At 55.7% G+C, this 15,324-nt stretch overlaps 1 protein-coding gene across 7 annotated transcripts in view; it reads right to left on the bottom strand.

The window, feature by feature from the left end:
- Positions 1-15,324, bottom strand: part of EEFSEC (eukaryotic elongation factor, selenocysteine-tRNA specific) — a 262,800-nt gene that overhangs the window by 18,057 nt on the left and 229,419 nt on the right. Inside the window, exon 7 of one of the 7 annotated variants that reach the window (XM_045052031.1) lies at positions 13,025-13,463. The exons of the other annotated variants lie outside the window; for them this stretch is intronic. Coding sequence (XP_044907966.1) covers positions 13,453-13,463 — 11 coding nt within the window. The 3' untranslated portion in view covers positions 13,025-13,452. Of the gene's footprint in view, positions 1-13,024; positions 13,464-15,324 lie in introns of those variants that run through there. 7 annotated transcript variants of the gene reach the window in all.

Consider the following 15,324-nt stretch of genomic DNA (forward strand, 5'->3'; position numbering starts at 1 on the left):
GGCTGTGAGTTCCTCGAGAGGTAGGACGGTAAGGCACTCACCACCTAGCCCCAGGCCTGCGCAGGGTCTGGAACAGGCATTTACTCGACATCTACCAGAGCGTGTTGATTTGGTTCCCTGTTCTCATGGGGCTTACAGGGGTCACACCCAGCAACCACTGGGGGAACAGACCATAACATCAGAAGCTAACAAGTGCTATAGCTTTGCTGCTTATGTTCTTGTCTGAATGTGCTCTTCCATTAGTCTGTTTAGCTACAGCAACCCTATGGGGAAGTCCTATGATTTCTCCTAATTTGGAAATGAGGCAACGGAGGTCCAGAGAGGCTAAGTCATCTGCCCAAGAACACACAGCTAAGTAAGTGGTGGAGCTGGAATCTTGACTGGCTTGGGCCTGAGAACCGTGCTCTCACCATTTGGCAACGGCACGCCTCTCACCTGCTGGGAAAGAGACAGTAGGGTGCGGTGAGTGTGAGGGCTGTGAGGTACCGACCGACGCAGGGAGACCACGGTGGGGGCCTCTGGGTGGTATTTTAAGCCGAGACCTGAAGGAGGTACACGAGGAAGCCATGGGAAGGAAAGAGGCGGGAGCTTGGAAGGAAGTGACTTGCTTGAAGCTGGTGTGGCAGGGCGGGGAGGGTGAGGAGTCTGGCAAGGCTGGCCCACTGCTCAGGCCTAGAGGCTGTGAGCCACGAGAGGCCACTGGGGCCGACGTCTGAATGAACGAATGACAGAGTGAATAAATGCATTGTGGCAAGTCAGAGAAGAGAGCTGTGGAAAGAAGGGGTCAACGGTGTCCTCTCCCAGATCCCTTCTTGGGAACAATGACCCCTCTGGCTATCGCCATCAAAGGTCACTGTGAGCTTACCCCCCACCTCCAGGGAGAACAATGATGCCCCCCCCGCCCCCCCCCCACAGGTAGGTGGGTGGGCTGTGGCTAAGCCCCTGAGGGGGGCCAGGCCCAAGCACTGGCAGCAGGAGCTGGAAAGCAGGAGGCTTCCAGGCCTGGCAGGAAGCCACCCAAGATGCTGACCCTGTGCCCAGTGGGTCAGACTGGCAGATGCGGTGCAGAGGCTGGGAGTGCCGGGCCCCACTGAGGCTTTGAGAGGGGCTCCAGGGGTCCTAGGAGTGGAAGGGACAGAGAGGAGTTCTGTCCTTGACAAAGGACCAGGGCTTTGCTCATTGTCCCCAAGTGACCCCTGTACTGGCGATTTCCAGTGCTGAGCGTAACAGGGAGGGGAGAATGTGGGAGTGCCGGCCCAAATCACTGCTGCCAAGTTTCAGGGGCGTCCGGGTCCTGGGGAAATGGTTGGGTGGGCCTCTGTCCTCACAGACTGGGTGGACCCAGAGTCTCCTGCCTCCCAGATTACCTCGTTTCTATTTACCTCCCAGCCACCAGACCCACACACCCTACTTAAGCCTCCAGGTCTGTGATCCTGACCTTCCTCGGGCCCAATGCCTCTCCTAAGCCCGCCAAGACCACCTCTTCCAGGGAGTCCTCTGTGCTGTGTGGATGAGGCCTGCAAGCCCCTGGACAAGTGGCTGGTGCTAGGCGGCCTCAGGGCAGCTTCATGACTCTTGAGGACGATGGTCGTCGCCACGGGGGCAGTGGAAAGGGTAAATGCGATGGTGGCACTGGGCAGGGCTTTCCTTTCAGCTCTGCTCGGCTGACAGGGAGGGTTTCAGTAGCACCGGCAGGGCCCTGCCCGCCCAGGACCAAGCAGACGTGATTCAGGATGGCCCTCCTCTCCCACTCCGGGAGAGGTAACACCAGTGGAAGCCAGGGACCGTCTTAAATGCCAAACCGGCATTTAGTTTCCTCAGCTGGGGTAGACACGGCCCCACACGTTTGGCCACAAGGCATCGTCATTTCAGTCACTTGGAGGAGGATTTTTACTTGGTTTTCTTAAAGACTACAACAATGAGAACTGCTAGGATCCGGGGGCGTTTTTTATCCAAGGAAAACCCAAGCGTGCACGGGGAAGAAGGGTCAGGGCCGCTGCCCGCTTCCCGAGGTGGAACCAAATCTGAACCAACCCCCTTGCAGTGCCCACGGTGCCGTGGCAAGGTCCAGAGTCAGGGAAGGAGGAAGGGCGCCCAGGAGAGCGGCTGGGCCACCCACAGGGCCCCTGCGCCAGGCACCTGTGCTGTCATGCAGACGGCAGCGTAGGAGGCTCCGGGCTGCATCTGCTCCCCCTCTGTCAGGGAGGCGCCGCGGATGGCTGCAGAAGAGCACCCAGGGCCTGGCCCCTCTGCCCGCAGCCCCCCACCCCTCCCCGAGCCCACTTCCCTCTGAAATCATGGTGCTACATGCCATCACACAGCCCCTCCTGCCGGTCTCAGCTGTCACTAGATTCCAAATGCACCTGCCCACGTGGCTGGGGGAAATGTGGGCTGGGGGCTGCAGGGGACTGGTGGGCAGTGCCGGGCGGCTCCTTCACCTCTGGGGATGTGTGCAGAAGGGCTACAGCGCCCTGCTCTCCAGCTCATCTGGCACTCCTCTTCTCTCTGATCTAAATTCCACCTGCCCTCTAAAGCCCACCTGAGTCTCTCATCACCATCAAAACTTGTGGATGGTCCACCCAGGGTTTCCCAAGTGTCTCTTCCATGTCACTGCCTTTGCCACCACTTCTTTTACCTATTTCTTTAAATCAACTTATTAATTTAATTAGAAAACGTTATGGACTACCCACTACCTGCCTGTCAGTGCCAATTCCCCGGGCCTCGGTTTCCTTGCCTCCTGTCCATCTGTCCATCTGCGGGCCGGGGGGTTGGGAGCACTGGGCTCGAGGCCAGCCTCAGAGCTTGGCTGTGACTCTGCATGAGACTCTCATGTCTTATACACGAGACGCTCAAAGCCAATGACTTTGGTAGGAAGGGACTCAAAAGCCAACAAGGCAGTGCATGGGACACAGCCAACACCGGGGGGGCTGATGTGTGCAGGGCTCACTGAGGAAGTCCTACACACTCCACATCTGGCTTTCCGTAGCTCAAATGTGGCGCCTGGAGGTGCTTTAAAAATTGTGGATCTGGGGCACCTGGGTGGCGCAGTCGGTTAAGCGTCCGACTTCAGCCAGGTCACGATCTCGCGGTCCGGGAGTTCGAGCCCCGCGTCGGGCTCTGTGCTGATGATGGCTCAGAGCCTGGAGCCTGTTTCTGATTCTGTGTCTCCCTCTCTCTGCCCCTCCCCCGTTCATGCTCTGTCTCTCTCTGTCCCCCAAAAAAAAATAAATAAACGTTGAAAAACAAATTAAAAAAAAAAATTGTGGATCTGTTGCCAACATTTAAAAATGTGGGCCCCAGGGCACCTGGGTGGCTCAGCTAGCTGAGTGTCGGCTCTTGATTTAGGCTCAAGTCATGATCCCAGGGTCATGGGATCGAGCCCCATGTCAAGCTCTGTGCTGTGTGTGGAGCCTGCTTGGGATTCTCCCTTCCTCCCTCTCTTGCTCTCCCTCCCTCCCTCCACCCCTTCCCTGCTCACACACACACTCTTTCTCTCAAAATAAGTAAACTTTAGAAACAAACAAACAAATAAGTAAAAACATGGGCCCCCATTCCCAGGGCAACAAGTGGCCTGAGGTGAGCAGGGGCTGCTCCTTAGAGAGGGCCTGGGTCCCCTGCCCTGTAATCAGTGCCCCCTACCGCAGACGCAGGACTTGGCAGGGCTGCCTGCCTGGTCCTGGGGGCGTTCTAGTTTCCTGGGCCCATCCTACAGACCCTTGAACTAGGTCTTGTCTCAGGTCTGAACAGCTCTTCCATGGTGAACCCTGATGGCTGTCTGGAGAGCCTGGAGGAATCCAGACCGCGCACCACGCCCGGGGGTGGCCCAGGGAAATGCCAGAGAAGGGAGCTGGGGCTGGGGCAGATGCGATGGAAGCTGTGTCTTTGCCACCCAGGGCCCTTTCTCAGGTCTCTGAGCAACGTGGGGTTTGGAGAAGTCACAATGGTAGGAAGAGCTTACACATTCAAACAAGACCCCATATGGGCTGCCAGGGAGCACAGGGGTGGCATGCGGGTGTTGGGAGGCCTGGGACCCTGCCTTGCCATAGCTGCTGCGGTGTGCCCTCACTTTGGCCCTCGACCGTTTCCTCTGTGAAGCCCTCACCGGCCTGTCGGGGGAGGGGTAAGAAAATCCCCGGTGCGCTTGGTGCAGCGGATGCTGGGGAAACGGCAGCTGCATGAAGAAGTGGCATTCTGTTCTCTGGGCACGGCCCCTCAACACGCTCTTAACCTTGGACGCATCTCGCCAGCGTCAGGTGCATTCACGCCCTCTACTCTCTCCCAGCAAGCACCTGGTGATCCCCCTTACTGCCACAGCTACTTGATCACTGAGTCTGGTCTGTCTGCTGATTATCTTTCTCTGCCCCCTCCACCCAAGCCATCGTCCTGGACCCTCCGACCACACCCCTCACAAAGTGGCCCATGAGATTTTACTGGAGGCTTCATTGGGCTCCTGCCAAAGACTCTTCATGGACCCATCATCCCTCAGGGGGAGCCCTGACCTCCTCAGGCATCAAAGCATCCCATGCCCTGTCCAGCGCTTTGGGCAGCAAGAGTGTCCCCTCTCCCGAGCACGGCCATGGCTCCCTCTGCTTGGAAGTTCCTTCCCCAGAGTATTCCTCCCACCTCCCAAGGCTGAGCTCAGTGCCACCTCCTCTGAGAAGGCTTCTCCCCCAGCTATCGCCTTTCTCTGGGCCTGCAGACAGAGGTGCCTGGGCCCTCCTTCCTGGGGCTCACACTCTCATCAGAGACAAAAGAGAAAAATGCCAGACTGAGAGTGGAAACCAGCCTCCACGGCATTTCTGAAATATTTGAATGACTCACTCACCTGCAAACGCAGGACATGTGACATACAATTCTGAATTTCTAGCTTGTCTTGAAAAGCCGGAGGACCTATCCTCACATTCCCAGCCTGCGGCAGTGGGGTGGGGCAGGCTGTGCTGCACTGTGGGCCCACTAGCTAGTCTGTGTCACTCTGTTACCTGAGACTGGCTCCCCTCATTTCTGTGACCTGCCTGTCCCCTGTAGGCACCCAAACTGGCAATCCGGTGGGATAAGCCTCTGAGCCTGAGCCCCCCACCCCCGGCCCTGCAGCCTCAGAGCTTCTGGCCCAAGTACTGGCCGACGCCTGCTGGACAGGGCTCAGTCCAGGCTGCGGTGGCCCGAAGGGCACATGCCTTCTCGTGCTTGTTCTCACCCAGGAATCAGGTGTGATGGCCAGAGCTCAGGCTGCACACTCAGACTGCTAGGACCCGAACCCTGGTTTGGGCTCAGATAAGCTGTGTGGCTTTGTGCAAGACATCAGACTCTCTCTGTGCCTCAGTGCCCTCACCCCAACAGTGGGGACAGCACTAGACCTTACTTCACGGGGTTGTTGCAAGGCCTAGGTGAGTTAGAATGTAGAGCACTTAGAATTAGTGTCCAGCACAAAGCGAGGTCGGAGCAGTATTAGCCATTTTGATTCTTACACCACAAACTCTATCACCCTGGTGTCCACCATTCATTCAGCCCATAGCATAAATCTCAATTACTGAGTACTTACTGTGCACCTGACCCTGTTCTGGGAGTGGGGGACACAGCAATGTATAGGTTATGTTTGTAATGGGGACAGCCTTACAATGAGTAAATGAACGAAGGAGGACGCTTCGGAGAGTTCTGTGAAAGAAATACAACAAAGCAAAGAGCGACGGCACCGGGTCCAGGGTGGGGGTGCGGTTTGGGAGGGGTGCTCAGGTAGGCCAGTCTGAGGCCCAGATGCCAACATCTGAGGGGGGCGCCAGCGGGGGCTTCACACGGGACCTCACGGGGCAGGAGGGAGGCTGGTGTGGCCAGGGGAGGTAGCTCTGCCCAGCTCGCCCTCGCCAGGCACGGCGGCTGCCCCTCTGAGGGAGGAAGCCGACGGTGCCCACCCACACCCTCTGCCAGCCACCTTTTGTGGATGACCGTGAGCTGGGCCGAGTGCCTCCCACCCCCTCCACCGCCCATGAGGCTGGGGAGGGGCTGTGGGGCAGCAGGAGGGAGAGGGGTAGGGGTTATTTCTTCTTCCCTCTCTTTGCTCTTTTTTTTCAGGTTCACCCTCGTACGGCTGTGAGGACACGGAGGGAGAAAGGGCAAGAGTTGAGAGTGGCGGGAATTTATGAGCTCAGAGTGCAGGCTGCCTTTGGCAGGGGTAGGGGGAAGGGGGCTCCTTTTGCCAAAATGATATTTAACTTTTTTTAAAGGCTGCTACAAAGCCATGATTAAGCTCAGGGCCCTAAAACAAGACCATAAAATCGAAAAATATTTATCTGGAAGGGTGGCAAGTCCAATAAAAGTTTTATGAATGTTTTATAACTGCCCTGTCAGGAAGCTGGCCTCTCACTCACCTCCCTTCTGTGAAAAAAAAAAAAAAACAACATACACACCCTGGCACAGCCTCACGCTCACTAACACGGATGCACACTCACTGGCACACGCTCACATCCGTGGACACAGAGACTCAGATGCACCTGCACACACGTGCAGCCCACCGGTCCCCTGCCGGCCTGTGTGCTCTCAGGTGGGAGTGGGGCATGGGACAGGACGGCAGGCAGGGTGGCCTGTCTCTGAGCCTGCACCAGTGGGCAGGGACCTGCATCCCGCAGCCTGGCCAAGACCGCCAGCATCTCAGCTCTGGGCATGCTGCCTCCTCTTCCGCCACGTGTTCTGGCTCTTGGCTACAGTGTCTGCCCTCGGCAGGCACAGGGCCTCGGGTCCAGCCTCCAGCTGGCACCCTATTTTCCCAGGAGACGCGCCTCAAGGTCCAGGCGTTTAAAGGGAGCTTTCCGCTTTGAGGCCTTAGATTTCTCTCCTGTAGCAGCCCAGGGGGCTTACCAGGAGGCCAAAGACTATCAGGGGCTTTATTCTTCATAACAATCCGCGGGCATGGGGGTTAGGACCCCCACTGAGAAAGGGAGACCCTGAGACTTGAGGGTGTTGCCAGAAGTCACCCAGGAAGAGGCCTCACAGAGACGTATGGTCAGGCCTGTCTCTAGTGCCTTCTCCTGTCCTGGGGCTGTGGACAAAGTCCACACCAGGCCCTGGTGGGAGTGAGCCGTGCCAACCACTCTCACTGCATCTCCCACGGCTCACTCCTGCCCGTCTGTTCACTGCCTTTCCTACCTCGGGGCCTTTACACAGACCCCTCCTGGCTACGATAGTAAACTCTGGATCATGGGCCAGGTCTCACTGTAATGCTGCTTCATCGAAAGTCCTCCAGGTTTCACCTAGGCCCCAGGAAGCTGCCCTTCCCTGTCAGACCTGCCCTCTTCCTCTGTAGTGCCCATCTGTCCGCAAGTATGTGCCACCTCAGGGCTGTCTGACCCTCCCTTTTATGGAGCTCCGAGAGGGCAGGGACAGAGCAATTTCTCTTGCCATTGAGTCTCTAGCCTGAGCCAAGGGCGTGGCACAGAAGAGGTGAACAACACGCGAATGAAGAAGCCTCAGACTCTAGAGCCTACATTGCTCAAGCTGCATGTAAAGAACAGTCTTTCCTTGCCCAAAGCCTACCCTTGCCTCAGAGAAATCGCCCCCTGCCTGTGGCAAGGCCAGGCTCTGGTGGCCAGTCTGTGGCACGCGGCTATTCCCTTTCTAACAACAATAAAGACGAGCACACGGGTGGAGGAGGGCCAGCTATGCACCTGGCACTGACAGGTGCATCCAGATCCCAGCTCACCTCATTTGCACATACTTCCCATCCTTTGGGTAAGGCGACAGGCTATGGATCTATGAAGTGGCCACCAAGAGGACTTAGGAGCCCACAGGGATCTGACTCCAAGTCACAGATGGGAAACGGCCTTTGGCAGAAATCAGACAGAGTGAACCAGGAGCTCAATTTCCAGTTAAGCACCCAGACTTCCCTTCACCTCCAAGAGCCGATGAGGAACCCCCAGTTCTCCCGGAGAGGCTGGAGGGATTCCCACAAAGTCCTGATATTTAGGGCCAATCCTGAGCTTCCAAGAACCCTGGGCTGAACACAAGCATCCGGGGAGAAAGTTCCTCCGAAAACCCAGGGACTGCCTTCTTCTCTGGCAGGAAATGGTGAGTGGGGTAAGGGTGGTGGGGTGAGGGTAGAGGAGAGGCCGGCAGGCCCTGGCCCTACCCGTAGCTCTGCACATTCTAGGACCAGACAACCACACCCCTGTGCCTGCCTACAGCAATGCTCTGACACTGCTCAGTGGAGGGCAAGAGTGGAAACGGCCCCCGTCTCAGACGGGTGACAGGCACACCAGCACGGTGCATTCAGACTTTGGGCTAACACACAGCAGTCACTCAAATGTCACCCAGAAATGCGGCCTAGAACAGCAAGAGTCCCATCCATACTTGGTTCAGTGTGAGACCGGATATGGAAACACTGAAACACGCAGGAACCGTCGACACTGTTTGGATGCAACGGTGTGTAGGCAGAGCACAAAGACGCACATGGACATGGGGTCCAGCCTAGGGGGGTGGATGTTGCCTTCAGGGAGAGTGGGGGAGTGGGGGTGGGAGGGCTTCCACTTTATTAGCAATCTTCTGTTCTCAACAAAAGAGAGGGGAACCGGAGCAGGTGACAGACGCTCACATCTCTTTGCTCTTGCTGGTTTCAGGACTGTCCATTCTGTTCTGTCTGGCCTAAGTGTTTCAGGCTTACAGATTTTATTTCTATTTTTAGAACATCGAATACTGATTACAAGGAGAAAGAGGTGCAGGGATGTGAGATGTGAAGTCGCCACAGCTGTGCTCTGGGTGGTCTCTGCCCCTGCCTAGGTACCTGCTCCTCTGGCCTTGGCTTCTTTATCTGCCCACGAGAGACGGTGGCTGAGTCAAGCCGGGCCTTCGGCGCCTGCTACCACACGAGTCTCTACCCCCTTGCTGCCGACACACCCGGCCTGGGAGGCGCCAGTAGCCACAGGACCCTTTCTCATATGGGGGAAACAAGGTCGCAGAGCTGTGCAGCGGTGGGAGCCACAGGGACAGCTGATGAGGCTCAATCTCGCTGGGGGTCAGGGCAGGGATCCTGGAGGAAGCTCTATGACCCCAAAGAAGACACTTCCTCAGTCCTCAGTTTCCCTTTTGTTCATGGAGTTCCTTCTACATGGAGGGGTCCCTGGCCACAGGCCTCTGTGTGCTGCCAGGGCACATGCCCCAGATGAACTCTTCCCAGGGGCTCCTTTCTCACCATGGCCACAGCAAGAAGCCCCCGGTACCACCCTGTGTGGACGACATGGGACCATGCCCAGGGTGAGGCTGGCCGGCAGATGGTTTCTGTCCACTGCGCTGTGTTTATGTTAATTGCAGATATTTTTAACGTATTGTGTTACTCCATCCATCTTTGTGAACGGTCCGTCTTGTAAAATTCTTTTAATGATGTTATTTTTCCTTGCCTATCTTCATCATCTACAATTATTTATAATATCATTGTCTTTGTTTCAAACACCGGGTATAAACATTGTTGTAACAGTCTTCGATGGGGTTCATATAATTTTTACAATTGCTTTGAAATGCTTCGATGGCCAAAGGGGGAGGAGGTTGGTCATTGGTTTGGGGGAAAAAAGGCACCCCGAAGTGCTCTCTGCTCTCGGTGAGAGGTCCTCCTCCATCAGGATGGCTTCCAGGAGAGGCTGGCCCTTGTCAGGGGCGGTTCCTCCCAGAAAGCGGGGGGCTGGAAGCAGCTAGCTGGCTGCGGGGTTAGGTTTCAGAGCAGCCTTCCCCACAGACATGGGGCAAGATCCATAAAGGCCACCGTCGGGGTAAGACGCCAGTAAGGAAGACGGATGGCTTGTTTTCATTTTTATAGGGAGTTTCTGAAGCCTCTACTCTCACCCCTCACCTCTCCTCAACTCTCTTTTCTCCCAGCCGAGTGCTTTTCAGAGTCTGGAGCACAACACAGTGGAGTGCCTGAGACTAGGGCAGAGCCCACCCTCCCCTCGAGGTCACTGGGGGCTGTCCATAGCTATCCCTGACAGAGTGGCTCTGGGCCCCCCTGTGGGATGAGTCAGCTCCACAAGGGGAGTCAGCTGTCAGTGGACCAGCAACCGGTCTGGAGCCCTGGGGACGCAGGGGGCTGCCGGAGCCTCCTGCCCTGTGCCTGCTCTGCCGTGCTTGCTGTGAACTGTCAGGGGCTCCCCAGCAGTCCACCAGCCCCCTCGGAGCACCAGTACCCTCATCATCCCTGAGCGCATTTCAGACCCCGGCCTCCTCTGCCTAACATCCTTGGTGGCTCCCTAGTGCCTGGTGGTGAGCCCCGGGCAGCCCACCCCCCAGCCTCATACCAAATCTCCTTGCCTCCCTCTGTGCCTCCCAACTGGCCAGGTGTGCCGGCCTGCCTGCTTTCCTCAGGTGTGCAGAGCTCTGGGGATGTGCAGGTGCACAGATCTGACGTGGTTCCTGCCCTCAGGGGGCTCCCAGGCAGCTCTTGAGCCTAGCAAAGGGTAATTCATCCTTTAAGGCTCGGAGAAGCCCCCCTGCCCCAAGTCCCGCCCGGCTTCCTCCTGCGCTGTCTCAGACCACCTCCACGGGCCCTGGCCAGAGGACTGAGCAGCTGAGGACAGAGCCTGGGCTCTGGCACTGAGGGATTTGTGTTGGGTGAAAGAGATCTTTGGACCAGAGATGCGGGAGCCACAGTGGATGAAGGGTTGTCTGTCTGGGTAGACTCCTGCGCAGGGCTTTGGGGAGACAGAGCTTACACTCTGGGTATCTGAGGGTCGGCATCTAAGAGGTACTCAGACCCCACGGTAGGAAGGCAAAGTGGGGAATTCTGGCAGATCCTTGTGAGCATGTCGGGCTGTGAACCACAGCCTCTACTCCACTCACCTTCTTTTCCAGACCTCTTTAAAGAAACTTAGATGTGGCAAGACAGTTACCAAAGAAACGCAAATGAAAACATCCAGATGCTGGTTTTCATGGGTCAAACTGAGCAAGGATCAACAACACAGGAGCAGCCTGTGCTGGCGAGGTGGCAAAAGAGCCGGTGCGCTCGCACAGGGCTGACAGCAGTATAAAATGACGGGCCACTTCTGAGATCACTTTGCCAGGAGCCTTGAAGAACATTTTAAATGTTTACCGGTCTTTTCTTTTTAAAAATCAGAGCAATTCAACTTCCGAGCATCCATCTGAAGAAAAACACCCTATATTAAGACAGTGATTTATACGCAAAGATGTTCCCAGCCATGTTATTTATGATAGAGGAGTTGTCAACACCTGAATGTGTAACACAGTAGGCTGTGGTACGGCCAAGGGTGGGGGTGGGGGCGGGGACTGCCATCACAACACCATTAAGATGACGGTCACGGCAATGGTGACAACAGTGAGGTTTATCGTGCCCTTGAAGGGTGCCGGGCACTGTGCTGAGTGCAACACATGCTTGTACATTTTACTGTGCACTCAGATCGCAGGGCACCCACATAGGGCATGCCTGTTATCCCCATTTTATGGATGAGGGGACCGAGGCTTGGAGAGGCCCAGTCACTTCCCCAAGATTATAGACCTGGTGAGTAAAGGTGCTGGAATGTGGGCCAGGCTCTGGTCTGAGGTCAGGACGCAGGCTCTTAGTGCACTGCTCAGCCCCCCGAAGACTACGGGGTAACATACAACAACAAGAATAAAAGCTTGCATAATAATATTGATTGGAACACCACACAAGATTGTGCACATCGTATCATCTCAATTACATAAAAAGCAGCCTTTGCAAAGAATAGGCAGAGGAAACCAAGTGAAAATATTAATGATGGGTATGGGAGACCTGTTTCCCTCCTTGTTACTTTTCTTCAAATGTAAATTTCCCTGAATGAATATTACCGTTACTTTTAGGTTATAAAAAACAGGCTGTGATTTTGTTTCAAACCACCTAAAACATCTCATTTGGAAATAGCCCCCGTGTGTGAGACTGTGTGTCCCTGCTGGGACGAGAGGAGGCCAGTTGGGCGGTCTAGGGCCAGAACAATCACCTATACAGACCACGGTTCTAATGGGAAATTCTCTCCTGTTGCTCAAGAGTCACAAACATTGCCCAGTCAGAGACCCGGTTAGGCCACTGGCAGACTCTGATACCTTACTGCTTTCCCACCTCACAAGTCAGCATGCCAGGGTTGATGAGAATAAATGACATTATCCTTGCAATCGGGCCAGTCACTGTGACTAGGGAGAGGGAAGGTTTGCAACAGCCGAAAGGACATGGGTCTTTCAAAGGCCACCATGTATGCAGCTGACAAGACAGAGCTCAGTCGGGGCTTCCTGCATGGGGCCCTGGGGACCCAGGAAGCCTTGGCTGGGGATCTCAGCCTGGGGGAGGCACCCAGGGAGACAGGGGAGAGGCCAGAGCAGTCCAGGGGGCCCAGGGAAAGAGGCAGCCCAGGATGCTAAGGGAGTCCTACAAAGGGCATCTCACGCTGTCCTGAGGCTGAACAGAAAGAAGTGAGGCGGGGAGGGAAAGGCTGTTCCAGCACAAGGACAGCATCACTGGGCATGCCTGCTTGCAGTGACCACTTGCTCCTGCTGCTTGCAACAGGTCCTGATCTTCCCTGGGGAAGCAGGGTCTACCCTTGGTGCCAGGAGGAGCCATGACACAGGCTGGCCAGCGGGCGTGTGCACGCCTCCAGCCACAGTGCTGGTTTGGAATGGGAGTGGGGCTCCACTTTGGTGAGACTACTAGAAGAAAATCTCTCTCCCCTGACTAGACTTGCAGCAGGGAAGACCACTCAAGGGAAAGCCTGCCTGGGGACAGCCACCTGGGGGAGGGCAGGGCTGAACCTGAGGACACTGGGATCTAAGAGCTAAGCTGTGCCTAGAACAGAGCACCGCTGCTGGACTTTTTCGGGCACATGGGTCAACGAGTCAAGGTTCCGTTACCTGCAACGGCAACTTCAACTAGTCCATTTCTCAGGCCCACCGGGGTGACCCAGGTGGCCATCTGGAGTAGCATGCTCGCTCACCCATTCCTTCAACAAGGAGCAATCGGCATGTGTAAAGACAAAGACACCCTCACCACCGCCCCCCCCCACCCCCGAGTTGCTCCTTGCATAGTGGTGCACCAGGGTGGATGTGGCTGAGATCCAGAGTTGTCTGTGCGGAGAGGTGACAGTGGCATTGTAGGCGGGGATGGCGGACCGGAGAAGGGATCTGAGCTGAGCCCAGAGGACCCTGCACCAACGGTAGAATGAGGGATAGCCGCTGTGTGTCTACGAAGGGCAGATGGGCAGCATACGGCCAAGACGGGCAGGGCAGGAGTGGTGGAGAAGGCTGGCGGAAGGCAGAGTGGGAAGAAGCCAAGTGCCATGCGAATGAGCCTGGACTCTGGTCCAGACAAGAGGGCCAGTCACAGCAGCTTCCTGAGTGCCAGTGCCTGGCATACTCTCATGACAAGCCAGGGGCTGCTCAGCAGGGGTTACGGAAGCCACAGAAGGCAGTGCTTACCCAACAGCCAGATGCTGGAAGAGGTCATCTGAAGAGTTAGTACATTTACCCATCTCCTGAGAAACACAAACACGAAACTTCACTAAAAGCAAATACTAAACTAACTGTCTTACCCGATGCTTGACTCCCCAGGTGAGTCAGAGGGGCCTCATGGCCCCCTGCCCCTGTGCAGAGGAAGGGAACTCAGAGTGACTGAACTTTGATAAGGATCCAGGCACATCATATACATTTTCTCATTTCTCCATCACAACCCTGAATGGGGGGCGCTCCCCATTTTTATATAGGAAAGCTGAGGTCCAGGGCATTCCTTTACCCCAGGGGGGACTGAGCCCAAGCTGGAACTTCTGGAATTCACCTTGGGCCCTGAGCTCAGGCCGGGTGGAGCAGGTGGACAGGAAGGTGAACTGTCAGAGGCAGGGAGCAGAGAGGGAAGAGCAAAGACCTTGGAGCCAAATGGCCTAGATTCCAATCCCAGTGCTGGGACTCATGGCTGTGTGATTGTGGGAATGTTCCTGTACCTCTCTGTGCTTCTGTTTCCTCAATGGTAAATGGGAATTTCAATCACTGTATTTCAATAACTGTAATTATAAAACTCTGTGCTTCTGTTTCCCCACTGGTGAAATGGAAACTTCAATAACTATAATAGCATCTTCCTTCACATCGGTTGCAAAGATTAAATGACATCGTTATATGCAAAATACAGAACATTGGACGGCACACGGTACCAACTACGTAAATGTTTTCCACGCATACATTTAAAAATTCTCCCTCTGATACGGAATCACAGACACTGAAGGAACTCACGTGTCCCGGCCAGCTTCCGTCACGCCCTTATTCAGCATGTATGTATTGAGCCCCTACTCCTGCCAGGCACGGGGATGGGGTCTCCCCGAGTCTCCCCTCATCTGCTCATGCAAACTAATCTATGGGACGGTCAGGAAGTGCCCACAGACAGAATGGCCCAAATCCAAAGCCCAGTGCCTGAGAAAGGCACGCAGAAGTTCAAAGATGACTTCAGATGTTAGCCCCAATGGGAAAAATCAGAAAACACGTGGGTCCCGAACGGGATGGCCACGGGAAATTAAGTGCGGGACGGTTACATGGCCCAGCGCCACGTAGCCTTTGGGAGGGAGGTGTAGGGAGGCTGTGCACCAACACGAAGAGCTTCTTATGACAGACGACCCCAAGGGAAGACCCAGGGTGAGCCACGGGAGTGGCGCTGTGCCACAGACAGCGATGCGGTCACTGACTGAATCCGGGCCGGGCCCTTCACACACATGGCCCATGCCACTCTCTCACTGGCCCTCCTGCACAGCTGACACACAAGCCCAGCGAGGCAGAGGAATGCTCCGGTGTCTCAGCTGTCAATGACAGGGGGTACTTAAAGTCTCACTCTCGACCCTGGGCTCTTTCTGCCCCCACCCAAATGATACCTGAAGAAATCCTGGATGGAGATGTAACCAAAAGTCCACTGGGGTGCCACTGGGTGAGCAGACTGTGGGTGGCATTTTTTTCTCCAGATTTCTAAGCTTTCTCCCTAATGAAACCATACAACTTATATAAATGAGTGAGAACTGGTTTAGGATTGGCAGACGGCATCTGATGTTTCTGGTTACTCCCATCCAGAAGTGACCCAGTCCTGCCAGGAGAGCTCTCTGGAGAGGTACAGGTGGTGACCCCAACCTTTGAGCTACAAATAAATAAACATGGGGCCACAGGAGCTCAGCTAGGAGCCACGAGTCCCTGACTCACTAGCAGGCAGCAGCAGCCCCTTCAGCCCAGGGTTGGGCCCTATGTGAGCCACGAGTGGCTGCCTGGGGACAGGAGCTGCCTAAGCAAGCCAATGGCCATCTGCAGCTCACCAAGTGAGCTAGACTTGACTCAGGTGGTTGTGTGGCCTGGTGAGAGGGCCCCAGG

The sequence above is a fragment of the Felis catus genome, chromosome A2, assembly GCF_018350175.1.
Source record: "Felis catus isolate Fca126 chromosome A2, F.catus_Fca126_mat1.0, whole genome shotgun sequence".
NCBI classification, from domain to species: domain Eukaryota; kingdom Metazoa; phylum Chordata; class Mammalia; order Carnivora; family Felidae; genus Felis; species Felis catus.